This window comes from Falco peregrinus, chromosome 12 (genome assembly GCF_023634155.1).
Source record: "Falco peregrinus isolate bFalPer1 chromosome 12, bFalPer1.pri, whole genome shotgun sequence".
In the NCBI taxonomy this organism is placed as follows: domain Eukaryota; kingdom Metazoa; phylum Chordata; class Aves; order Falconiformes; family Falconidae; genus Falco; species Falco peregrinus.
Genome location: NC_073732.1, coordinates 1039645 through 1066360, shown reverse-complemented (window position 1 = coordinate 1066360; position 26716 = coordinate 1039645). Strand labels below are relative to the sequence as shown.

The 26716-nt window shown below is 43.2% G+C and overlaps 1 protein-coding gene across 2 annotated transcripts in view; it reads left to right on the top strand.

The window, feature by feature from the left end:
* The first annotated feature begins 3606 nt into the window (after positions 1 to 3606).
* The window catches only part of UBXN7 (UBX domain protein 7), a 31189-nt gene continuing 8079 nt past the window's right edge, over positions 3607 to 26716 (top strand). Inside the window, exons 1-10 of one of the 2 annotated variants that reach the window (XM_055816983.1) lie at positions 3607 to 3752; positions 6960 to 7107; positions 9098 to 9165; positions 12094 to 12159; positions 14118 to 14230; positions 20389 to 20535; positions 20901 to 20991; positions 22122 to 22249; positions 22659 to 23052; positions 23818 to 23897. In XM_055816983.1, the coding sequence (XP_055672958.1) occupies positions 3680 to 3752; positions 6960 to 7107; positions 9098 to 9165; positions 12094 to 12159; positions 14118 to 14230; positions 20389 to 20535; positions 20901 to 20991; positions 22122 to 22249; positions 22659 to 23052; positions 23818 to 23897 (1308 nt within the window). In that variant the 5' untranslated portion in view covers positions 3607 to 3679. The remainder of the gene's footprint in view (positions 3753 to 6959; positions 7108 to 9097; positions 9166 to 12093; positions 12160 to 14117; positions 14231 to 20388; positions 20536 to 20900; positions 20992 to 22121; positions 22250 to 22658; positions 23053 to 23817; positions 23898 to 26716) is intronic. The other variant, XM_055816984.1, reaches the window with a different exon arrangement.

Below are 26716 nucleotides of genomic sequence, written 5' to 3'. Positions count from 1 at the left end.
TTGGAGCTAGCTCTGCCCTTGACACTAGGTAATACAAGATAGGAGGCATTCTGTTTAAAAAACGTGGCATGGGAGCTCATTAATTCAGCAGGATCATGCAGTCTAGCCGAGTACACCCCAGCAACATGCAGTGAGCTGCCCTAACAGCTCACTGCCAATGACAGGGCTCCTTCACTTGTGCTAGCTTTGGCACTGAGGACTCTCCATGATCTAATTCCAGATGTTAAAGGGGCGGGAAAAGCACCAAGCGGGGAGAGGGCACAGGAGAAGGGAGAATTTCCCTTTCTGGCAGCAATGTGCCTTGTGCAAGTAGCTCAGCTGTGCATGAAGGCATGTCCCAGCATACAGGATTGCTGCATTTAACATGAGTTTCATTCCTTTTTTCTCCACAGGCTGTTCTGTGGATTCTTTCTTTTCCCCTTTTAATGTGTCAGTTATGTGTCTCTAAATATAATGTTTATGAAATGCAGTAATCCTGGTTACAAGTTCAATGAGGGGGAGAGGGGGACTTTTCTGCATCTTACTCTTCAGTCAATCTTGCACACACCATCAATAGCAAATCTTGCTGCGATGGTTCTGTTGAAAAGAAAGACAAATTACAGAAACTGTCCATTTCAAAGGTCTAAATCAGGGGTCCTCAAACTTTTTAACCAGGGGGCCGGCGCGCAGATGAAGTGGCAGGCAGTCATCTGCGGCTGCTTGGTTTCCCCCCCCCAACCCCTGGCGGGGGCAGAGCAGGGGGGTTCTGTAAATACGGGGGCCGGATTGAGGACCCTGGGGGGCCTTATCCAGCCTGCTGGCCGTAGTTTGAGGACCCCTGGTCTAAATAGTACAAAAGTCTATTTTGGTGTGTGTATGTATTGAGGGTGTGTTAAAGTATTTGGAGGTATTTATGTTTTTCCAACTTACTGGATTTTGTCCTCAGTGTAAGAATGTCCTCGTACATAAGAATCGTTGGGTTTTTCAAGCAGAACGGAAAAAACAAGACTAAAAAGTTGATCATCAGTTAAAACCCAGCCTTAACTGGAAAATATACAAAACCTATAACCTATACCAGCAGCTGCATTCGAGGCAGGCTACTGCAAGCCTCCAGGTTCCAAAGATAATCACTTTCCTTGCTGCATTCATGGCATAATAATCCCCACCAGACGCTTCTTTGGCCTGTCCTTTTAGATTTTTATTGTTAGAGGGTGGAATGCGGCTACTGCTGAGTGGATTTTGGTTGCACTCACATGCTGTTTCCATTGCTACAACGTGGGAGCTTTGAAGCAGGTGAAATCAGCTTTGACTGGTTTAATGTTTGTGAAGAAAGTCGGTACTCAGGCTGTCTGAGCTGGTGTAACAGTTCACTGCTGCTCAAAAGGGTGAGCTCACCTGCATTCAGCTAGCTCTAGTGGTTTATTTGTCCCCTTGGTGAACAAGTTCAGCTCATCCAATTGCCAGGGGAAAAAAAGCAAGTACCAAAAACCCCAAATACTTTGAGAGGCTTGGTTGCTTCCCTAAGGGGTAGAGCTGGTGTGGAGATGGGAGGTAGGGAGAGAAGCAAGAGAGGGAACAGATCTACCGGTTTTCGTGGAAGCAACTTTCAAATTCTGAGACTTCAAGGAAATCTCTCCTTTCTGTGGTACTCCCTTTGGCTGACACGTGTCAATGACAAGGTGCTCCAGCCTGCTGACAGTGTTGGCAGCAGGCCAGCCACGTACCATGCTATGTTGAGAAACAACTGAAAGTGGTAGAATGCTCCTTTTCTATGGGTGTGATTTCTGCAGGTAGCATAGGGATCAAAAATGCCCAACGTGCTGCTTGTGATGGTTTTTCTCTTCCGACTTTCAAGGGCTGACAGCAAAGGTATCCTGATAGCAAGGGATACCCTGTAACTGGCACTAAAATTGGGAGTAAACCGCTCAACAACTATGTAACATCACGAAGCAGGCATTCTCTTTATTTACAGCACTGGATACACAGGGGATTGCTCTGCCCAACACGCACACCAAGTTACTCAAGGGCACACATTCTGTACCGTGGAACACTTGCACGTTCAGAGTACATTACATATTCGTTTTCAGTCATGGCCAGAACTGGTTACAAGTTTCTCACTTCTAATGCACATCCTCAGATAGCACCACTTAAGGTCATTACCAACTCCCCAAGCTCCCCAAGCGGGGGCTTGCCCTCTCTCGGGGGGCCGAGTCAGAGGTCATGATGTCCCACTGCCACAATTACCTTTGTCCTAACTTCCAAGCAACTTTCTGCAGATTGCAGCACTCTGTGAACTTGCCTCCTCTTCTGCCCACAACTTCCTCACTCAGAGGCTTCTTTTTGCATGACTCAAGAGAACAGTGTTCTTTTCCCCATCCATTCTTTGTTTCCCATCCTTCCCAAGGCTAGCTCCCTTGATTAGAAGCCCTTAATTCTCAGAGAGTCAGCTTGCCCTAAACTTTGTGCACAGATTTTTTTAACGTAGAGCTAAACATTAAATCAGAGTTTGGTAATTTGGGAGTTTAGACAACATAATGGGCTCCCTCGTGATGTGAATAAGCTGTAAATAATATGGTCAAGTTTGTATTCATAAACCAATATTCATTTTAATGCATAAATAAGCTTGTAATTGTATAGCGACAAAGGGGTTAAAATGTCTGAAAGATCATATAGACTGTTCTGGCAAGAAAGTTACAAATCTCTGAAAGGGGAGCTGTCCTTATCTGCAAAGCAAGCTGCCCTACCGAGGAGATAACGGGACAGCAGGATGGCCTTGAGTAAAATTATGAGGGGTATTGTAAAAACCCTGGGAAAGATTTCTACAAGTCTGCCAACTCATCACTTTTGAGACCTAAGGTGAAAAGTACACCATGAGGAAGACCTACGGCCTTCCTCCCATAGACCACTGCCCACATTCTAAAGACCCCGGCCCACAATTTTTAGAAGAATCTGCGCAAGCGTGAAAGACTGATAAGCTAATTAGCATACGAAGCGAGGGTAGGCGGGTTCAGGTAATGAATATGTATAGGCATTAATGGAATATTCATTGTTTCATTATATAAATATAAGATAATCTGCCCCTCTGGGTGTGTACGATTGGTGGAAGGATCCCCCGTACACCCGGTGCCGACAATAAAGAATACTTAATCACTAAGAAATTCTGAAGACGTTCTTTGAAACACTCGACAGGAGCAGGCATACCGTTTCTTAGCCACCTCCTCCCTTGCAGGGCCTGTGGCCCCTTACTCCCACGCGAGGGTCGAGGCTGGCTAGCCCCCTTGCTTTACCGTAGGCCTCTGTAACGATAGTAAGTCCACGTGGAAGCGGGGGCCTCGCCTCAGCACTGCTGGTAAGGCCCCGGCCCTCCCGACTAACGGAAGCAGGGAAGCTCAAACGCAGAAAAAACCCGCAGCTCGTCAGCCCGCCCGGGCGCCATTTGAGGAGGCGCTGCGGCGGCGGGGCGGGGCGAGGCGAGGCGTGGCGGACCCCGTTGCCACGGCAATTCCCGCCTCTCTGGAGCCGCTGAGGCGGCGGGGCGGGGCTCGCGTGTAGCCACGGCAGCTCCCGCCCCGCCCCGCCCCGCCCCGCCCCGCCCGAGGCGCCTCCCCGGCGGCGGGCAGAGGAAGGGCGCGGGCGAGCGCCGCGCCTGCGCAGAGCGGGCGGGCCGGTGGCGTGCGTGTTGTTGTGCGGCGGCGGCAAGATGGCGGCGCACGGGGGCTCGGCGGCCTCCTCGGCGCTGAAGGGGTTAATCCAGCAGTTCACCGCCATCACGGGTGAGGCACACGGAAGCCGGGGCCCGCCGAGCTCGGCCGAGGCCGCCGTCGTCTGCGTGCTTAACGGGCGGCTCCCGTCCGGCCCCCGCCGCCGCATCAGGGGGTGGCCGCCCCGGCGGGCCGGGGGCGGGAGGAGCGGGCCGCGGCGTGAGGCGCCGCGCGGGATGCGGCGGAGTGGCGCCGGCGGGCGGCCCCGGGCGCGCTCTCCCCGGTCCCGGGAGGCCTCGCCGCCGCTGCCGCGGCCTCCCTCGGGGCGAGTGCCCGGGCCTGTCAGCGGGCGCGCAGCGGGGCCCGGCCCGCCGCGGCGGCTGGTGCCTCAGGCCCGGCCCGGCCCCCGCCGTGACTCCGGCCTGCACGTCGTGGGGTCCCCCTCGGTCTTATTGGCGGCTTGGGGGGCGCCTCCCGCTTGTCCCGGTGGGCCGAGCTTCCCGGCGGCGCGGGTGCGGGTGCGTGTCCTCCCCCCCGGCCGTGCGCGCTGCTCCGCCCCGCGACCCGTCTGACGGCCGGCAGGATAGCAGAGCCGGACCCTGAGTCCGCGTTTAAAAAAAAGAGAAAATGATACCTTAAAAGTGTGGCCAACTTTCGGACAGTTTGGTTTGCTGCCGAAAATAGCAAGTCGCCTTTAAATTGAAGTTTGCGGCAGGTGGTAATTCCTGCTTTAGCTTGTGTACTTTGAGCGCTTGACCCACTTTTGTGTTTAATCTGTTTCGCTATAGTTCCCCCTTGCTTATGGCATTACGTATGAAATACTGAAGGCGTCTTTAATAAAACATTTTTGACTTATTAGTTGATGTAAGTGAAGCTGCTTTTGGTTTGGTTGCTCTCAGCAGCTCGGTTTCTGGTGGTGTCCCTGTACTCAGGCTAGTAGGCACTCACATCCCGAACAGGGATGTTGTGGGTGTGTAGTACCCTGTGAATGTCCCGTGGAACTGGGAAATTATTGATTGCTCGGCTGTCCTTAAAGAAGCCTTTTAGAGTAAACCCTCTGCATAAAAAGAAACTACAGCCAACACGTTTCATTGTAGTATGTGCCTGTGTGTACCTTGGGTTGTGTTCTCAGTAGTGCCTGAGATATTCACTAAAAAATGAGCAAGAACAGGCAGAACCATGCTAGTTTGCTCTTCCTGACAGCTTTTTGTGATTACACAGGTCGTTTATGCTAAATGTAAGAACACCCTCTTATGCTTCTACAAAGGAAAAAAAGGAACCTGCTGGGCTCACCCATCCACTACCGAAGTAGTTTTGATGGTTTGTCCTTCCATTTTAATAGATTTTAAGGTTACGTCTAAAAGTGTAGAACTTGTCTTGCCGATACTGGCATGATTTGACAGGTGCTCAGACGCATGCATCCTTGGCAGTTTGTGTTAGCAGCTTTCAACTTTTGAGTTTTAAGTGAATGGAAATCATTCCTGTCTGTCGGGGAAAGCCTGAATGAGTGCTATACGGCAGTTTTGATTCAAGCATAGGTGATAGTGAGGAAGGAGGAGTAGTTCTTGATATACTTCTCTCGCCGAGATGGCAGAATTGTGTTCTCTTTGGTGCTCTCATCCAGAAAAGTATTGCTCTGAGAACGTAGCTCCTGTGTGTCTTTACCAGTGAAATGATGGGATCTCTTTGAAATTTGCTTTTGAGTCTGAACAAATATTTAGTATTTTCTGTTTGCCAGTGCAAGCACTGAAAACATTCATATGGTGATGATGGCAGCTTCCCTAGGAGTGATGAATAATCAGTACAAGCACTTTATGTGCTGGTATCTCTTTATATAGAAGAGGGTTGAATATAATTTTTCTTCTGGTTCTTGTAAATGAATGAATTCACATGACTGTACAGCAAGGTTGTAGGTTGGTGTGCGTATTCCAAATTAAACAGATATTGTTTATTTGCTACAGCTGATGTTGAAATGAGATGAAAATGGTAAAGAGCAGTTTGTTTGAAGAATGCGATCTTGATGCTCTTGCATAATTTTTTGAGATGTCACTAGTTTTTATTTTGGGCTTTCTTCATCTCAGTTAAGGTCTTAAAATACAGCTGGCTGCCAACTGAGTACATTTGTCTTGTCAGGTTGGTTTCTTTGGAAAACCACTTCCCCCAGAGAGTTTGACATTCTCCAGGGTTTAACGTAATCATGCAGGTCATTTAGAACTGATTTATCTCGACAGTTTCAAGGTGTATTCTCTGTTCAAACCAGAGCTTCTTGAGTCTTTCCCAGAAAATCTGAGAAATGTCCAAATGTGTTTTGCCCGAACTGATCTTATCTGTGACACTGATGCTGGGGAAAGTGTTTCCTTCATGTTGGTGACTTGCAGTGAACCCGGGAAGAATTACTACTGTTCCAAAAGCTACTGCCAAACTGGTTCAGCTGCATTTTGCCACTCTTCTCCTCTGTCGACCTTCCCATAGGAAAATAAACCCTTTGGCAGCCCACCACCTGTAGAGACAGATGCTGTAGGAAGTAGATGTGTAAAGGGTTGGCTGTAGGAGAGCTTCCATTGATGAGGGTCCTTCTGTTGATGGGACGATTTTTGAGGAGAATTGGGAGGTAGAGGCTGACCTTCTGAGGAAAGAGTGATGCTAAAAACTACTGTTTCATTCTGAGCATCAAGAGTAAGACTGGATTTAGTTATGTTTGGGAGAGATTTTAATAAATGTTGGTCATTATACAGATAACTATGTAGACATTTCTGCCTCCTGGCTTTCCCCGCCCCCCCATGTCTTATGTGAACTGAGCTTCTACTGGTTTGTTTTTGCCTTTTAGTACCATCAGTAAAACAGGGTATCTTTTCTTCCATCTCTAAATATCTGTTCTAAGTGGGTAAAAAAACTTTAGCAGCTGATTTAGTATTCTCCCTGTTAAAAAGGTTAAGTTAGGATTTCATTTTTTTGCATACGCCTACTAGTATCTGGAAAAATGTACCAGGAGAAGGTCTGACTTCTAGAAAAAAAAAAAAAGGAAAAAAAAAAGAAAAAACTTGCGAAAACCTCTTAGATGGCTTCCACTAAGTTTTCTCTTGATGGTGAGAAGTACCCCTGTGAGATATGTATGTTTGTCTCATTTCATAGCTGTACTTCAGAGATAAATGGCAACTGATGAACTTTTCTTTCTAATTATTAGTGCTTTGAGAGAGAAAGCTTACCAGTCAGCTGTTCCTAACGCTTCCAATCAAAATGCTTTCCAAAGAATGCTGTAATTTTTCTTTGGCATTACAGGTGCCAGTGAAAGCGTGGGAAAGCATATGCTTGAAGCATGCAACAATAATCTGGAGATGGCTGTCACCATGTTTCTGGATGGTGGAGGCATAGCAGAGGAGCCTAGCACCAGTTCGGCAGGGGTGTCTGCTGTTCGACCGCACACTGAGTATGTACCTGTGAACATGTCTGTATAAATGAGTATTCTGTCTTAAGAATTTGGTAGTGTAAGGCAGAATAAATAAGGCAATTATCACTTCTAACTTGCTGTCAACTCACTGTAACACGTGTTTCTTTGCTGATCTTGTTAAACTGATCTTCGATATTCTGGGTAAATAAGTGCTTACTATGTAAGTTGGTATGTAGACTAACAAAACTTACTCGCTTGCATGTACCTCAGAAGTTTTCCGTAGCTTATACATAGCATTTTTATTTTGCAGACATAGCTCAAGACATTAAAGGGGAATAATCCAGTAGTAAGAGATTCTTTTAAATTGCTCCAGAAATACTGCTTTATGTTACTTTGTAGTTAGAGAATTCTGTTGTTCTAGTTCTTATTTAGTTCCGTTTGTAAGGGTTTTACTGTGTTATTGTAAGCGTGACCAGATTTGGCACTGGAAAGGCCAGATGGTGTGCACTGGTATGCAGAGGAATAAACAACTACAAATCTACATCAATGTCTTACATGTCAGGTGCCAGTAAAGGGAAGAGTTGTTCCACTTGAGCACGGCAGAGTCCTTCACTGCTGCCTGTTAATGTGTCTGCTTGGGATAAAAGGAATATTTTGGTTGGAAGCCAGTTGGTGTAAGTCACATTCATTAAATGTTGTAAATTAAGCCTAGCCATGCTTTCGTCTTTATAAAAATCTTCCACTTCAGGAAAAAGATGGCTAACTTTAAAAGAGAATTCTTCCCACTTCTGAAGCTCATGTATAAATTTAAACAATTCTTTTAGTACTGACTTTTATAGTTGATGTCAAGTGCCTTCCTGCTTGAACCTTTGACAGGTAATGAAGTTAAAGCTGTGTATCTGTTGGTGTTGGAGTTCTTATTTGTAGACAACTTCTGGCACACCAGTGACTTAAGATTCAAGTTTTTATTGGAATACTTTCTTTTTTATACTTGACACCCTCCAGGTGCTGGTCAGCTTAGTGTTACTTCTAGGAAGAGAGAACAATAAATATGCAAATGCAAAATGGAGAATAACTAGCTTCACAACAGCAGTCAAAGATGTGGAGGTTAATAGCAAGGTTAGTGCATCTTGCTGGCATTATGAGTTACTTTTTGAAACTGCATGACCACGAGCCACAAACTGCACACTTTACAACTTTGAAGAGTCCGAGGGAAGAGGGCACTTCAGGAGTAGTTCATAGGCAGGACACAGCGATGAATTTCCTTGGGTGAGCCTGTGCCCTCCTTTACATAGATCTACCGGCCAGGTGGCCACCCTGAGTAAGTGATACTGTTTCAGAGCCCGTGTGATTTCCTTTCTTCTCCTAGTCCTAATTTCAGATTACCTGGCAGTTTCTGCAAGCCTAAGCGAGCTGTTGATACACCAGGGAGACGAGTTATGTAAGCAAGTAATTGCTTCAGGAATGGGGGGAAATGGATGTTTTGACCATCTTGTTTTCCTTGCTCTGAAAAAAGAGAGGACTGTGAGTTTCAAGTGGAAGCAAAAAGTCTTCCAACAGAAGAAAGCTGGTAATAAGGAAGATAATGGTTTTTTTTCTCTCTGTGTAAACAGTCAGGGGAGGAGGATGGCAAGTGGATTAATTAGCAGCTTTTGCAAAGTTTTAGGAAACTATTCCAAGTTTTAAGAAATTTATTAAAGATGAAAAAAATGTTTAAACAGTAGATGGACAGAGCCTGGGATCAAGTCACCCAGGGGTTTGTGTAATCTTCTCTCAAGACTTACAAAGGTCTTCCATGCCAGAACTTGACGCAGAATGTATTAAATCCTGCATCGTTGCTGTGAGTGGGAATAGATGGTCTCCTGAGGTCCCTTTTGACCCCAAGTCTGTTGATTCTTTGCAGTGGTACAGCAGCATCCTTAACTGGTTCAAGTTGCAGGAGCCTTTGGAGCACAATGGGATGTGGCTTATGTAGTACTTCGAATATTATCATCTGTCTGATTTTTTTTTTTCCATTCCAATTTCATAGGGATGAAGTACGAGCTCCAATTCCTCAAAAACAGGAAATTTTAGTAGAACCTGAGCCCTTGTTTGGAGGTAGGCTTGTGTTCTTACTTTGGTTTTTTGTTTTCTTTACCTTGAAATGAGCTAAATGACAAGAGAAAAACTTGCTGATAGGAAGAAAGCATTGTATGTATTTTTATTCTTGTTTTTTTCCCCTGACGCAATTCTGCAGCCACGTAACATGATTGCTGACTTGGAAATAACAGCACTGTTATTGAAAACCTCACACATTAGAGATGCTACATTCCTAGTGGTACTAATTTGTTAACTCCCGTTTCATGCAACTGTGAGGCAACAGCCCATTAGCTATGATGAGTATACATCTGCATACAGGGGGTTCAGAACCATGTGATACACTTCTGAGAGTGTTCAAGGTGGTGGGATAAAAGATTGAGCCTTAAGTGGTGAATGAAAATGAAGAGGACAAATGCGTGCTTCTCGGGGAAATGACAGATCAGAAAGAAGGGGTGAACTGTATGATTACTCATAACTTTCTCCATTTCTCGTGTGGGAATTTAATTTGCTCTGTCAACTGCACCATGCAGCTAGTTTTCTTGTTTGTTTTCTGAAGCTGTTTATCACTTTGAAACTTTTTTTCTGTACGGAAATAGGTGATGGTAATGCTGTTTTTGTTTGGGTGCTCATCTAAAACACTGTTTAGTACTCACGTAATACACTAATGTTCTGAATCTCAAAACCTCAGTCAGAAATCTCTGCTGTAGGGGTTCTTTTACAGCAGCACAGGGGTGAAACTTCCGTAGCAGGACTGGATTACCTGGTCCATTATCCTCTCCTTTTGCACAGTGTCCATGTCTGTATGGAGATCTAAGGCCCTCTTTACGCTTACTTCCTCTAGCCTTGTGATGGTCTGTCCTTCTTGTGTTGAGCAGGCCATTTCTGGCTGGCCGTGTGGCCTTTATCACGGCAAGTGGTTTGAGAGTCTTGTCCTTTTTATCAAGAAGGGACATGCAACTGCTCATCTTTAAGGTGGCCTCATACCCATAGGAAATGCTTTTTGCTGTTGTTCAGTTCCTGTGATAGAAAGGAGAAGGAGGCCAAGCTTCAGGTTTACTCTGGAACTGCTTTTCTCTTGATCCTTTTTTTTTCAACATCAGAGAGGAGCTCTTTAGGCAGGATACACGGGCTGAGTGGTGGTTCTGGAGAAAAGTGCCCTGCTGAGGGGTCTCTGAAGGCCTGAAGTTCCTGTGGCCCAACAGAGTTTTTACAAAGGTCTGTGGACTCCTATGGGTTCAAGAATCTAAGAAGTGCAAGATTAAGATCTGATGACCCTGACGCTTTGTCCTGTTCTACCTACCGGTCACACTCTGATCTTGGATGCATTGTCACTGACCATCCAGCTGAAGTGATCTGTGGATCAGTGATAGCCTCCTGGCACTGTCTGATTCACCCGTGCTAATATGCTCACTAATGCCACTTCTTTTTATACCATGAAGCAGCCTGAAAAGCTCACTGAAACTGGAGGGATGCTTCACTTGGTCTTTTCAGCTCTAACCTCAAAGCAGGGGATGTGCTGGTGTCTGTTTTTAACGGTCATATTGAGGTGGTTATATGAACTTAGGTTTTCTTCCAGTTGAAGAGATGGCCCTGTCTGTTTGTGCTCTGCCAGATACATGGGTCCCATCTCGCAGTACAAAGGGTATCAGAAAAACAACTCTCCAGACTGCTGTGAACATCTTCACCAGCACTGTCAGGCTGTAGCTAAGCCTGGGCAAGGGAAATGCTGCTTTTGCCGAAGTGGTCCTTCAGCTGCTATTCTCAGCTGTAGCCTGAGTTGCTCTGAAGTTGGCGTTAATGGGTTGTGTTTATGCCTAAGCATTTAGTGGTGAAAGAGCTGTTACTTCCTGGAGTTAGGCATTATTGACAGGCATGTTCCTCATTCAGGCCTGCTTTTTTTTTCCCCGGTGATAGCCTGTGTCAGATACACTAATTCTTTCCTTCATACTCTGTACACCAAGAATGCAAGGAACAACTGTGTTCCATTCTTTATGCCCTTGTTGTGGCATAAGTTGAAAGATGCTGCACATGCTATGGGTACAGAGCCAGAAAGGTCTCTAAAATGGAATTTTGGAGGTGCTTGCTTTGTGACCTGTGCATAGGTTGTGCTTTCTCACAGTCAATGGATTTTTCTTAACACAGGTTTCTGGTGGGTATATGTTAGATTTATCTCACTTTGTTTTATTTGTTTATTATTTATTATGTCTTGTAACAATTAGGCTTTGAAAAGTTACATCTTAAAATTCTTCTGCTTTCAGTTAATAGTAGTGCAGCTGAATAGTTGGAATGCAGACCAGAGCTGCCTGCCAGGATTTATTCCAAGTACAGGATTGTGCTGTACTTGAGTGGTACTTCCAGGTACTAATCCAGTTATCTGCCTGGGCTGCTGTCTTTGTGCAGCTGCAGATAATCTGGTCTGAAGATTTCCTTGCAGATAGTGATAGTGGATCTAATGGAAGAATGTGGCTGTTGCCAGCCAAGCAGCTGGGACAGGATCTGGTTAAGAGATCGGAAAAGAACAGAAATGCCCTGTGGAAAAAACAAATGTGTTTCCTAACAAAGAAAATATTCTCCCATGGGGTTTAATCTTTGCAAGTTTTTCATCTAGTCGAAGGTCTTTGGTAAAAATCTTGACTGGAATTGTGACATGTTGATGCTGTGACAGCACTGCCTCTACATACTTATGGGCCTTGGTGAGCCTGTCAGAAAGGGCTAACTGCTCCTGGGGTAAGATTTGCTGGAGGGAGAAAGTATTAGGAAGTGGGTCTTACAAACTGCCTATTTCCATCCTCCCACCCTGCAGCCCTTCCTAATTACCTTACTCCCGTATTATTCATGCTTTGGGTACCTATTCTGTTTTCCCACACATGTTATGGAAAGTGTTAATATGTAATTATTTTAATAGTATATGTTTGAAATAATTCTTGAAATAATTATTTTTTTAAGCTCCTAAAAGACGCAGACCTGCGCGCTCAATATTTGATGGCTTTCGGGATTTTCAGACAGAAACCAGTAAGTTTCTACAGATCAGTGAGCTAGAGGTTCTGCTATTTATGTTTTTTCACTGCAAATAAGTTTGAACAATAGTTTCTGCTGTAAGCTAGGACAGCTTTCAGTGGTTGGTTTTTAAATTGCCTCCTGTGTAACAAAATCTTTTTTTAATAACATTAATAGGCTGTTCGTTGTTGCAGTGTCAGTACTGTTTGCTGATGTCTCTCCCATGTTTGTGGTACAGTTAAGGTTGTTAGTTTATTGTTTTGGGGTAGCTGGTGGGGGAGACTACTGAGTGATGGACATACAAAGCAGGTAGTGAGGATGCTGGTCCAAACACTGGCCTGTGTTACCCAAGTGAAACCTGCAGACAGTATATTCTGTCTGCTTTGGTATGGCAAATATTTTTATGATAACTCTCTCTCAAAAAAAAAAAACAACCAAAAACCAAACAACTTTGCCTGCTCTAGAAGGAATTGAAAAGGGGGAAGAATCTAAAACCCATGTATAAATTAAGTTCATCTACTGAATTTTTCTTAGCTGGCCAGTGGTCATGCTGGCACTTGCATTAGATCTGAGTAGCCCTGAGGCTTCTGTCTTGCTCATCCACAAGGTTTTCATGAATTAATTGCTGTTCATATGCAGAATCTCCAAACCACAAAGTGCTGGCTGTTATTTAAGCCATTAAGTTTCATAGAAGGTGGTACTTTGACAGCAGAACACCAGATACTGCCCAGCTGAGTTAGAGCACAGTTGTTACCGGTGATATTGCTGCAGTGTTTAAGAGGTCTAACCATGGACCAGGTTCCCATGTAGTTTGGTGCTGTTGGATGCCGAAGCGAAACTAAGTATGTGTAATTACTTTCTTTGCCCTGACAGGTTTGTTCAGGGTTTTCCAGTAATAATGAACTGTTGGAGTACTAACGTCGCTGGCAGCTGTATAAATGAAAATACATCATTTACAGAATCATCATACCCTTAACTTTTTTTCTCATCCTCTCCACTCTGTTTTAAGACATTTAGAGATGCACAATATGCAAAAGCATTGTCAAGGCTTACGATGAAACTTTATCATGCTTTTTGGTAAAACTTCATAGATGAGTATCTCTGAAAAGCCCATATTATTTCCTGGCTCCTAGGCCTGCTCCACAGGGATGCTTTTTTCCCTGTGGGGATCCAGTGTCTGCTCAAAAACCACTTGTATGCTATGGCCCATTGACAGCTCCTTTCAGTACTGGGAAGTTTTTGGTGGTGGGATAGTTACTGCCCATTTCAGCTGACACCTAATGTCAAAATACATTGTATTGCTGCATTTTTAGGTGAGCAGTTGCTGTGATTTACCTTTATTGTATTATAGTCATGGCTATGTAGGAAATATATTCTGTATTATTGTAAACAGAATTGATACCCCTAAAAGAAACATGCTCAAAGTACTTAGGGGTAAACAAGGCTGAAAACACGTTCACCTGAAAGAGACAGTGGTATCTTGAGCTGATTGTGGGAAGAGTGGATGTGTAATATAAACATCCAAAGATACTTCTCCATGTAAGCTAAGTCTCTTTTGGGTTTTTTGGGTTTGGTTTGTTTTTTTTTTTTTCTGTGGGATTGCCTTACAGTCAAGAAATAGAAACACTGGAATAGAAATATTCCAAGTAACAGTTATGATGCTACAGTCTATCTCAGTTTCCCCTTTTAAAAGCATCACTGGGGACAAGTCACAGTGCGCTTTTTTTGCTTGTTTTCAAATACTGGCATGTAACTCCCTCTGCTGATACTCATGTTTAAAAGTGAAATAAATGCCCAGTGCTTGAGAAAGCTGGGGCAAGCAGGGTTCTTACCTTACGTAGCCGCTAGTCTTGTTCAGTGGGGTCCTTGCAACTCTAGTGCTGGAGTTTTGTGTATGAGCATATAGCCAACAATAAATCCATCTTCTGAGTGCTTTGTCTAATTCAACTTCCTTTCCTCTTGGGGCTGTACAGTTCGACAGGAACAGGAGCTACGAAATGGAGGGGCAGTAGATAAGAAACTCACTACTCTAGCAGACCTCTTCAGGCCTCCCATTGATCTGATGCACAAAGGCAGCTTTGAAACGGTAAGTTTTGAAATTTTGGTGCAGTTCCTTATGTGATGACTGTGTACAGTGTGGAAGCCTTATGTTAGGCTATTGGCATGTGTGGATCTGTTGGTGGATGATCAGGAATTTACAAAAGACTGTATAGTGATAAATATTCAGTGGACTACATATGGAAATGTCGACATATTGAAGGACTAACTAATGATAATAGACCACATTGTTTATGTTTAAATGTCAGTGTGGCAAATCACTCTTGGTGAAGGACTTTAGTGCGCAAGGGAGGCTGGTCAACATGGAAAAAACGCATCCCTTGAAGTATCTCTGTAGAGCATGATACAGAAAAAGCTGAAGTAAGATTGCTTTTGATAGGTGAGCAAGTGCTTTGCAAGGGGCAATATAGTTTGCAGCACAGCCCAGCTAAGCAGCTCAGGCAGACTTAACATTAACATGGCTAAGTGGTTTCTGATACCTGAGCTGGTAAAAGTATTTGAGTGTGGCTTTGTCGTGAAGGCACAACTTTATCTTCAGTAGAGGTCTTGCTCTTGTATAAAAGCACACTGGTTGTCTTTTGTATCTGGTAGTGGTGCAAAAAGTATCCAGGAGATCGGCTGGCTGAGAAGGGGACTGTTAGCTTTAAATAATTTCAGGTGTCACCTTTCCTGTCTGTGTAGGCTTGTGTGGATCTAGTCATAAGTTGTTATGATATCGACCAGGGACTTAATGAATAATTAGATAATATGCGAATTGGTGTATGCATTTTTTGAGTCCAGAATTTCTAGATATTCTTCAGAAATTGCAGTTACTACTGAATTTCTACCTGGTCATCTTTAAGTAGCTGAGATTTATTATTATATGACGATTTAATGAGAATGCAAGCTAATGATCAAATGGTGCAATACAGATGCTGAAAACAGTGATGGAGATATGACTGCATGAGCTGAACAAAAATATTATTTACATTTTTTTCACATTTGCCTCTACTGCCTTGCACAAATACTGGAGCGCTCCTGGAGAATTTTTGGAGGAACGCTGTGTGCCTTTATTGAGTCTCCAACTCTCATCCTGTTAGCCTCATCTCTTTTTATGCTTCCTAAATCACTGGGGATCAGGTGCCATGTCACTAATTCCTGTATTCTGACAGTGCTCTCCGTATGTTTAATTTTCTAGCAAAATTCCAGGTTTGAAAGGGTGCTGACAGAGAATACCTGTCTCTGCCTCGTAATTTGGTGCAATGGAAGGGGATGAGCAGGCTGAAGTAGCTGTTGCTGAGGCATCCCTGCCGTGTGATACGCGGTTCAGGGTTTACTTCAAACAAGGCTGCATTAGGTCCTCTAGCTAATGATGCCTACGGGGCCCGTGGTTCAGAGCTGATCGTGAATCCAGCAAATGAGTGGTTCAAGGCAACAGTAAAGGGAATTCACATGAGAGCAGCCAGTGCTGCTCCAGACTGGAATGTATAGTCATATAGCAAGTGCCCTCTGCCCTCGGTGGTAGAACTTGAGGTGTGTGCTAGTTTTTCCTTGGGTCTTGCTGAAAACATACCAAGACTTCAGCAGTGTTGATTGTAGCATCTGCCACAGTCAAAAGTAGTTTCAGAGGATGAAGTAACTGATTGATAGATTTGGTTTTCCTAAAGTCTCTGCATTCTTATTCAGGCTTGCAAATTGAAAAAAAAAAAAAAAAAAAAAGGTGTGCGTGCATGTGTGTGTATATACACACACCTTGTCCTGTTCTTTTCAGTAACTCAAAGGCATTTATACTTTCCGATATTGGTGTTCACCTTTTTGTGTTCTTGTACAGTTCGTTGTCCCATGGGATACCCTTAATTTCAAACCAATGCTCCCGAACTTCACTGCAATAATAATCTTTAGCTTCTCAATTATTTGCTCCTCACTCTTCCATTTTACCTTTTATGACTGCTGCTTTAATGCTTCACACTGGGACAGTGTCGGGTCTCCTGTGAATCCAGTGACCAGAGTCTCTCGAAATTCACCTCTGGCAAGCTGCTGTTAGCTTCTTCCTTATCTGTACACTTAGATAAACGTGTATAAACTATATAATAAGTCAGAGATGTTTATCACATTCCAAAGTACCAAGGAGTAAGTACTGTCGTTTTGATGCTCTTGTAGTTTAATGTTAACCTGAGTGGGGGTTTCTTAGTATTGTTGGTGTCTGGTGTATTCTAACCTCTGGAGGGGGGTGCAGGAACATTCTTCCAGCGTGATGCCATGTACGTTTATCATAGAATCATTCAGGATTTATGACTTTACTCAAACTTAGCCGGAGTGGTGCCATCTTGTCTTACTAAGGTTTTCATGTATCTTTGTTGCTTATCTTTTGTGGCTCCTCTTCGAGTACTCTAAGGTTGATTTTGATAGTAAGTAAGTTGTTGTCTTTCGTTTCCCCAAAGAAACCTCATTTTTCTTCAATTACAAAGAGACTTCCATTATCAATGAGGTGCAGAAAATTGCCATTTCATCTTAACTCTGTAACACTAGTTTTTAAGAGTATGTGAGAATTAATTTTCATTGAAGAAAAATTTTCAAGTGTTGAATGACATTTTTTTAACTTGCTGTCTTTGAAAAAGCAGTGTGCTTCACATAGAGAACAACTTACGAACATTATACTTGTTAAGCGTGTGATGAACTGAATTACACCACAGAAATATGATGAAAAAAGATTTGATACAGAAAATCTGTAAAAGACTCTTTTAATCATGCAGGCTTTTTGAACATGAGCCGCTAGATGTTAATTACCTAGTGACTGGTGGAATGTGGCTATGTAAGCCAGAGGCAAACAACTCATGGGCCAGTGAGATGTTGACCTGAACTGTCTCTTTTTTATTTTTTATTTTTTTTCCCCCCTACTAGAAAATTTCAGAGAAACTTTCAGATCTTAAATACACAGTGGCACTAAAGAGTGGTGCATGGTTATACAATTAGGCTGTTGTCAGTTAAGACTGCACAAGGGATTAGTTTTCTGACTGTAATATTGAGCTTTAATATGTATTAAGCTTCAGAGTTATCTCCTTAATGTAGAATCTGCTAGGAATAAATCACTAGAGTATAATAAATAAATAAAAGCCACACCAAACATGCTCTATAAAGAACAGCATGGTTTTGTTCTCATCTCAGAGACTGCTTCCAAGGATTGCAGGTGTTCATCTATTCATGCATATGATGTGAGATATGATTTGATTTGTAGGGGGTGCACACTGAATTGACTTATTTTACATTTCTTGTTTAGGGAGGAAATAGTTCTGGTGCACGCAGTTCTCTGCTTAACACTCATTAGGTTTTCAGGACTTTTGTGAAGTGACTGTATGTAATGTTGCAGAGTTTCAAGTCTGTCTATATGAAGCTTCCTCATTTTACAAGTCATACCTTTTCTAGCTGCTTCCTACTTATGGCTGATAACTGATTTTTTTTTTTCTTTGCATGTAGTGAGCAGTGATAGTTTGGAAGCTAATCTAGTCCTTGTACCCAAAAGGTGCAATTTGCATAAGGTGCTTTTAGACTGGCCGTTTGTATAAGTACAGTTTGCAGATGCACCTTTGGCACAGGAATGGCTGGCTGAGGAAAGGACGTATGCCCTGGCCCAGGCAAGAAGTGTAATTCTAGCAGATATAGGATGTTTCTTGTCAGATAATCTCATGCTCTTTGTCACCTGTTACCTTCCAAACTGAATCATGTTTGATTAGCAGATGTCCATAAGGTCACAAGATGCTGGCTCCACTTCCTTGTTTCTCTCTGCTGGCTTAAAGGAGCAGTGCATTTCAACAAAGCTGAGCAAGCAGGAACCGCCATAACGTTTATAAACCCTGCACGGTTCAGAAAAGTCAAATGAGAGGAAAACATGTTATTTTTACTAGTGCAAGAGCTAGAGGTTATCCAGTGAGATCCAGTACTGAGTGTAAAACAAGACTTCTTTCACGTGTAGTCTAACCAGATCGCTGGTTTGTTGCTGTAAGTTGTAGTAGTGAAAAATGTGAATTAGGTAGAAAGGGTAAAGGTAAACTTAGGATGGATTGGTTTTGTTTTGGTATTGTGTCTGTCCTGTTCTATCTGAGATCCGCTACCTCTGTCTTTGAAAGCTCCTACTCTGCCGATTGCTGAAAGCTTGAACAGAGATCCTTGCCAAGAGTGGGTGTTCTGTACTTGCCCTATCTGTGTGCTCTAAGTGCCTGGTGTGGGCCTTTATACCTCAAAGGAGGAGGAGAAATGGGGGCAGCTGATGTTGGAAACTGGATCTAAAGCCATCAGACTTAGCTTGGGTCATGCAAGCCAGCTCTTGAGCCTTCCCTTGTTCTTTTTTCACTTACCAAAATGACCTACCAGTATAATTTGCAAACCCACAGCATTTCTTTCCCCCAAGTTCTTCTCCTTCCCCCTGCCTCCACCCCCTCAGAAAAAAACCCATTAGTTGTGTAAGAGCAGAATTGTGTGTGTGTGAGATGGTAGCAATTAACTGTGTCCTTTTAAATGTTAAATGTGAAGCCTGTTGTCTTTAGAAGGAAGTTACAAGTAGTTTTCAAAGCAATACCTGCTCTACAGGTGAAAACTCATCTTTGCAAATGTTCTGTGTGGAATTTCCTGCTTGCATCCTTTTGAGGACGTTAGCTGGATGGAAGAGAGGTAGAGCCAGGTTTTCAATAATATTGCAAAATATACAAATTGTGGAAGAGCAAGATGCACCTTCTGACTTTCTAGTTATATATTTTTGAGTTTGTTCTTTTAATCCAGTGTGGATTACATTGGAACACTGGACTAGGGCAATCCAGTTGACTCAAATTTTTGTTCCCTTTAAACTTGGGCAGTCCCTCTAGGCCCTGTCTTAAACTGATTTCCTAGAATTAGTTCTTAAAGCCCAGTTAGCTCAAAACAAGTCTTCTAAATAAAAGCATGATGACTATATTTAAGACCTTTACCAGTTACTTAGGTGTCACCTGCTCCACTTTTCTCTCCTGGTGACCAAATACTGGATGCTGACACTGTAATATTAGTGGTAAGTAGTTAGCATGAGGTCCCGTGTGAGAACAAGAGGATTATTCCATGCTTCTACATTCATTTTTTTTTTCCTTTGAGTAAATTAAATCTGCGGGTCACTAGGTCATGCAGATTGATTTTGTAGACTGAGATTCTTCACTTTGTGAAGCTAAGTGTGCGGGGTTCATGTGTCTGTCTATCACACATTGGATAGGTTGACTATTCAAAAGTGCACTGGCTAAAATGCATTTTAAAAGTAAAAACTTTGGTTTGGGGAACAAAATACTGCCCAGAACAGCAAAATCTTGTGTAACGTCCGAATTCTTTGAATTTGCTGTTAAGTGTGTTACCAGCAGGATGTGAACACACTTATAAACACTTTTTTTTTCTTTTTTAAAAGAAAAGGGAGTTCATGTGCTAGTTCCAGTCTTTCCAGGTGGTAAGAGCATTCCTGCTGTTGATATAGCCCTCTTTTTTTCAACAGGTATGACAGTTCAGCGATCAGAATTACATTCTTGATCAAACTCCTACCATTAACTTGCAACCAAGCAATCAGACAATGCCAGCTTTGTGACTCAAACCAGTAAGATTTCTTCCTGCGCCTTCCTGTCTTCCTCCCCACTTGCAGTCTGGATAACGAGCATCAAAAAAGGATGCCTAATTTGGCAGTTGCACAGTACTTAGAGTAACTCGAAACGTTGAGAGAAAAAAGAAAACAAGCAGAGAGGGGGTCCTGTTGAATTAATGCAAATCCTCTGTCAATTATGCAACCTACTTCAATAGAAGATGATCCACAGGTTTATCTTTAGAGTGAGCAGGTTTTTCCTCTGTTGTCAGATCAGTGTGGTTGACTACACTCTTTCCCGAACAAATACCTTATTCGGCGTCCCCGTGTCCCGTCCCATCCTGCCCCCAAGTTGCTTTTCCCACTCTGTGCTTGGCTTGTTGAAATCCAGCAGCTCTGTTCATCGATGTGATTCTGTAATTCAACCAGTCTCATTTGAAGCAGGTCTTTCAGCCCTGCCTTCTGTTATGTGGATGCCTTTTCACTAGCACTGTCCATCTTTTTCACTGTGAAAGGGGTTTTGGTGAAAAATCTGACAGTGTTAGAAGCCATCACTGATCATTGCTGGCATTGGTTGTGTCTGGCTCTCTAGTTTTGCCTAATGAAGCTTTTCTCTCTGCTTACAGGCCAAGGAGTGTGGTCAGATGCAGAACAAATGGCTCATGATAAACATTCAGAATGTGCAAGATTTTGCCTGTCAGTGTCTCAACCGTGATGTCTGGAGCAATGAGGCTGTGAAGAACATAATCCGGGAACATTTTATTTTTTGGCAGGTGAGAAATTTAATGGGGCAGTGCTGGTAACTTGGTGTCCTAGTAGATGGGGCGGTGAAAAAAACCTGACGACTTTGAATAAAATGGTGCTGTTGCAGTTCTGTTGGTGAACTTGCAGGAAAGATGCAGTAGTTCATGGAGGTGGACTTCATGGATGTAGATGTGATTCACGGAAATGCACTTGAATGCATGAACTGCCTTTTGCTTTGTAGCATTAGAGGCGCGTTTTTAGCTTGTCGGTGTGACTGAGAACTGTACCCTTTGTGGTGTATACTGTAAAACAGAGGAAAACTTTGTATGTTATCAAAGTACAGTTTATGTTTCCTCTCCACCCAGTAATTTGCTTCCACCATGGTATTTTGTAGGTATACCATGACAGCGAGGAAGGACAGAGGTATATACAGTTTTATAAATTAGCAGACTTCCCTTATGTCTCCATCCTGGATCCCAGGACAGGTAAGATAAGTGACAGTTGGTTACCTGCAGTTTAGATATCCTGTGAGAAGGACAGGCAGGTGTAGGCTAAAATACCATCTTTTGCAGTATGCATTGCATTCAGCTGAAAAATCTCAGTTCCATTGGTTTGCTCTTTGAGAGACCTTGTTGTCCCTGAAGTAGTGAAGCAGTGTGTTTTGGAGGAACTAAGGGGATAAAACTCCCAAGGCTTGCTAAAATTTTGTCCTGTTAGGTTATCGTATTAGAAAGTGAAAATGGTACCATCTGGTGGTAAAACTCTGAAATTAATATTTTTTTTAACTTGCCCTTTTAAAAGCTACTTGAAATCGTGTGATGAATGCACTACAGCATTTGTAAGCATTACATGAGTGTGCTTCCTGCTCCTTGCACAGTAGCTTTCTGAGGCTTAGTGAGGACTTACTCAATTGCAGCTTAATTTTGTAATACCATTTTGGCTTTGCGTTTGTTGTTTGGTTTTGGTTTTTTACCTGAACAATCAAACTTCTACCTCCTTCTCCAGCTCTTTTAAAAAAGTGTTACTTTTTCTTTTGAGTCCCAACACTCTTTGTTCATCTTCTTTGTCATCATATAATGCGATTATATTAGTGGTCTGGTCTCCTGCTTCTCAGGACTGAATTAGTTGTGTCTGTAATCAGAGCTGAGATTTCTTGCTATTTGACTTAAACCACCCTAAACTGTTTTTTAGTTTGTTTTTACTTTTTTTAGTGTTGGAACTGCAGTCAGGATACTCTTCTTAGCACTTCATTTGCAGAAACAAATGCTGCTTGCTGAGGTGTAGAATCAAGGCGGGCAAGAAATGCTTTTTCCTAAACTTAGTGGTTTGACTTATTTTCCATTTTGAAGCCTAATTCACCATTCTGTGCACACATTCCCATAGATGAAAACAATGGAAATAAACAGGGTCTGTATTTGTCTGTCCATGACTGAAACCTTTTCAAGGGAGTGAAAGGAGGAAGCTTCATAATTATCAGGTAATAGCCTGTGGGAAGCTGCAGCTCCACAAATACGGACTATCGCAGAGTGCGTGCACAGCAGTGAATTGGTGTGCTTGACCACTAAGCTGCAGTCTTTTGCTGAAGTTATGTTTCATGACACCTTCTGTTCCCTAGGCCAGAAACTAGTGGAGTGGCACCAGCTAGATGTGACTTCTTTCTTGGACCAAGTGACTGGGTTCCTGGGTGAGCATGGACAGCTGGATGGCCATTCTACCAGCCCTCCCCAAAAATGCTCTCGTTCAGTAAGTATGAGCCCTCTAGGGGAAGCCTGAAAGAACGGACTAGCCTGTCTTCATCCAGCTGTACTGATTTCCTATTCGGTAGTATAAACAGACTTAATGAGTTAGTGCCAGAGCATGCACCAGGAAATGCCTTCTCCCATGATAACCATTTTTCTTGTGCAGTTTGTGCTTTTGGCATTTGTTTTGGATTTAGCAGTGACAGAACTGTGCATGTGTGGAAGTAAAATATATTACTCCGTGCAAAACTCCAAGGAGAAGTCATTAAGTAGTCACATCATGACTAGCTTTCCATGCTGTTTCTTCCTGACGGTTTTAGTAGCTTCTCTTTGGTAGACCGATGTCCTCTTGATTTTTCAGTATGTATTTAAAAGCATTGTTTATGTATTTGTGTTCTGTCTGTGTTCAACAGGAGAGTCTCATTGATGCCAGTGAGGACAGCCAGCTGGAAGCTGCTATCAGAGCCTCGTTACAGGAGACGCATTTTGATTCCTCACAGGCCAAGCAGGAGAGTCGGTCAGATGAAGAGTCAGAGTCAGAGCTTTTTTCTGGAAGCGAGGAGTTTATTTCTGTTTGTGGATCTGAGGAGGAAGAGGAATCAGAGAATCCTGCCAAGTTGAGGAAGTCTCCACACAAGGACTTGGGGTATAAAAAAGAGGAGAGCCGGAGGCCTCAGCCTGAGCCTCCTGCAAGGACTGAGCCTGGCACAACATCAAATCACAGAGTACTGCCCTGCATTGATGTGGGGATACTGGAGGAGTCAACTGACAAGCCTGAAAGTACGTTTCAGAGCCCAGATGTGAATGGTAAGTTGGCACTTTTCCTTTTTTTTTTAAGTGACCTGTGTTTTGATGTGGTTGTTTTTTTTTTCCCTGAAAATCTTTATATGCTACAAGCATGGTTTCATTCCTTGTTTTGAAAAACTAAATCTTTTCTTCTGTCTTACTTCATCCTTGACACCAGACGCTTGAGCGATTCACCTTGCCAGCAGCACCACTTTGGCGTAGTGATGCCACAGACTGCAGTTGTGTTAGTCACTGAGTTCAGGTTTCTTAGATTGAGACCTTGTCCGTGGATAAAGTACGCACAGGTGTAATGCAGGCGCATATGACAGGGCTTCTACCAGAACTGTAGAGAGAAGCAGAATAACGTCAGCCCTACCTTGCTCTCAGTTAGCTTGGCTGCCTTGACGGTCTGGACTAACTTTAGTAACGCAACTTTGGCCAATACGAACGAGTCCCTGGAGTCTCTGTTCCTCCCTGCAGTGCCTGGGCTGGGATGCAGCAGAGCGAGGTGGCCTCAGCGGCAGAGGTAGCACAGTATGCTTTTCTGTGGGAACACTGACTGGTTTCAGCCACTGCTATTAAGTCTTGAAAGAAAGAGTCCTGAGTTCGATGTGTGTATTTGAAACGTGTGGTAGCAGTATATCTTCATAGACTGGAACCTTGTACTTGTCCCTAGTCCCTAACCCTGCTGTGCTGCACAGTAAAGCATGCCACCTAAAATCTACAGAAGAGCTCAGTTCAGCTGCCTTGTTGTTTGTTAACTTGCAGTAACTTCCTTTATGCTAGGACCAAAGGCACAGCTGATGCTAAGGTATCCAGATGGAAAGAGGGAACAAATTTCACTGCCCGAACAAGCTAAACTTCTGGTGAGTGGAGTTAATCCGAATCCTCGTGTGAGTACAGGAGAGCTGAAACTGGAGAACTTATTTTTCTTTTGTGGCACTATTGAAATCATGTCTAGTGAAAGTGGTATATCCAGGGAGTGCTTGTGCAGTCATTCTGTTGTGTTTCTTCCATGCCATTCCTCTCTTCCCATCAACAGACTCTGCTTGCTCTGTGTTTCCATTGCTGCTCGGATTGTGTGTACACTCCAGTGTCTTCCTTGGTCCTAAACCTGCTAGTTGTCTTTCTAAAATAATTCTACGACTTTTGCATTAATCATTGAAGTACCATAAAATACTCTCAGCTCACTTGTTTGTGGTTTTGTGGGTTTTTTTTCCTAAATGGAAAAGTTCAGTCATGGCCCATGGTCAGACAACAGTAAAAGCAAAGGTAAAACTCTCATTCTTGTCCTCCATCTCTTTAATCATACTTCCCCACTGCCTTATGGATATGGATGACTGAACAGACTTTGGAGGAGGTTCTCCCAAAACAAATTTATTACCTGATGCACAGTAATTAATATAATTGTGTCTGTCTTAACTGCTTTGAATTTGTTTACCTTGGAGAAGTCTACGTGGATGGCATTTCCATCAAAATTTGTCAGGTGCTTATCTGGAAGCAGTGTGTAAAGAGGTCACTGTATTCCTGTTAGCTGTGAGTATTCGTGACAGTGGCTAGTCAAGCTCATTTTATAGCCATCAACCTAAAAGGTCAGCGTTGAAGTCTTAGGGAAGGCAAAAGGACACCTCTTCAGAAGGGACTTCTGCAGATTTAGGAGGAAAGTGTCACATCTCTTACAGAAGATGAGACTACCACCTAGTCTGCAGCACTCTAGAAATGTACAGTGTCTCAAGCTCATATTATCATCCTTAACGTTTTTGCCTGAAAATAAAAGGGAAGAAAAAAGTTGCTTTTGTTATGCCATCAGCTCTCAAACCCACGCATAAGCAGGTAGGCTGTGTACTGCCTGCAGTGCTTCATGTGGAGAGTCCTGCGGCTGAAATACAAAGACTGAGGAGCACTGGCAGAGCATCACTGTTACTGTAGGAACCAGCTTTACTTCAGACCTTCATCCTTGCTTTGTTGTAGCGATCATTGCTGTCTAATCCTTTTCCAAGTACTCTTTGGTATCTTAAATGCTTTTTGAAAGCAGTCTGTTAGCTAAATTTGCATGTATTATTAAACATGTAGCACTCTTGAATACTTAACTGATTTATTTAGGTGGTACTAGGTGTAGTGTGGATATATTCCTGATAATCCTGACTTGGGGTTTGACTCCTTTTGTGGACTGCAGTAGTTAAAGGAAGTTAGTCTCAGCGTGTGATTTCCTTCGCTGCCACCTGCTCTATAGTCAGCAGAGGAATTTAGGTGAGTCAAGGTTTATGGGTAAAGATATCTTTTTATGGCAGGGCTGAACAGCCAGCTTTTGTGCTCATGGCGTGTGATCTTTTAAAGCCATTTCAGTCAGATCAAGATTGAGTCTCAGACGCTTCTTTGTGAGCATCATTTCCATGCTGATTTTTTTTCAGTCCTTAGTTGCTTCCATTTTAAAGCTGTCCAGAACTATAAAAAGAAATTGTTTAAGGAGACAGTTGCACTTCAGAAGTTTTAACTGATGATATGATGTTGCTCTCCCACCAATGGCTGGCTGTTTTTTAAAACTTTTTTTTAATCATTGCATTGTTACCGAGCAAGAGTGCTTCTTTACGCACTGTATCTTCAGGATATGATTATGCTTCCAGTATTACCATAATCCTTCCCCCTGCCCCTGCCAAGCAAAAAAGAAAAGGCAACACTACCTTTTTATAGAAGCAGTTGCTCATTGTGTGCAATTAAGTAAGCTGACTTCAGTCTGTTCGGCAGCACAGCCCTTCATCGCTGACTGGCTGCCCGAGTAACATTCATTTACCAAGTGTAAGGTGTGCAGGAGAGACTGGCCTTTTAATGGGATCACTCGGGGATGCGGGCAGTAAACTTAACTGAATGACTTTTTAAGTACAATGGTTTGTAAAGGAATTTTGATCATCCTTGTTGCCTGAAAAGGAAGTAAAAACTGCTTACTTTGGTTCCTCATCAGGTACAGGCATTGTAATCTGCAAAGCCTGTTGGACATTGGTCCAGGTAAAAGAGGAGGTTTGGGCAACAGTCTCCTCATACCAAAGGGTTTGTGTGTGGATTTTGATGAATTTGGAAGAAATCTCTGTGCAGGTACTTCCCTGGCTGTTCATGAATGGAATCATTAAATATTGGAAAAGTCCAGGTTGAAAAGAATCCAGGAGATCATCTGGTCTAACCCTCTGAAAAGCAGGGCTGTAGATGAGGTTATCCAGGACCCTCTTGAGCTGAGTCTAGAATACTTAAAGCCAGGGACGTTGTGCCACTTCCCTGGGCAATTTGGTCCAAAATTTAATTTCTGTCATGGTACGTGGTAAAGAATTTCTTCCTTATATCCAGGTGAAATTGCCCCTGGAACAACTTGTGTGTGTTGTTACCGTGCATCTTAGTGAAAGAAGTGTCTTTATCATCTTTGTATTGGAACACTGATGATATTCCCGCCAAGCCTTTTCCTTTATAGGCTGAACAACTCCAAGTCCCTCAACCTTTCTTCATGTACCAAGGCATGTCCTATACTTCAGTTATTTTGATGGCCCTCCACTGGATCCTCTCCAGTTTTTCTTTGTTCCTTTTGCATGTGGAGAGACCAAAACTGAACACAGTATTCCAAGCGTGGCCCAGCAGAGTGGTGTAATTGCATCCCTTGATCTGCTGGCAATACTCCTGTTACACAGTTTGGATTTCCTGT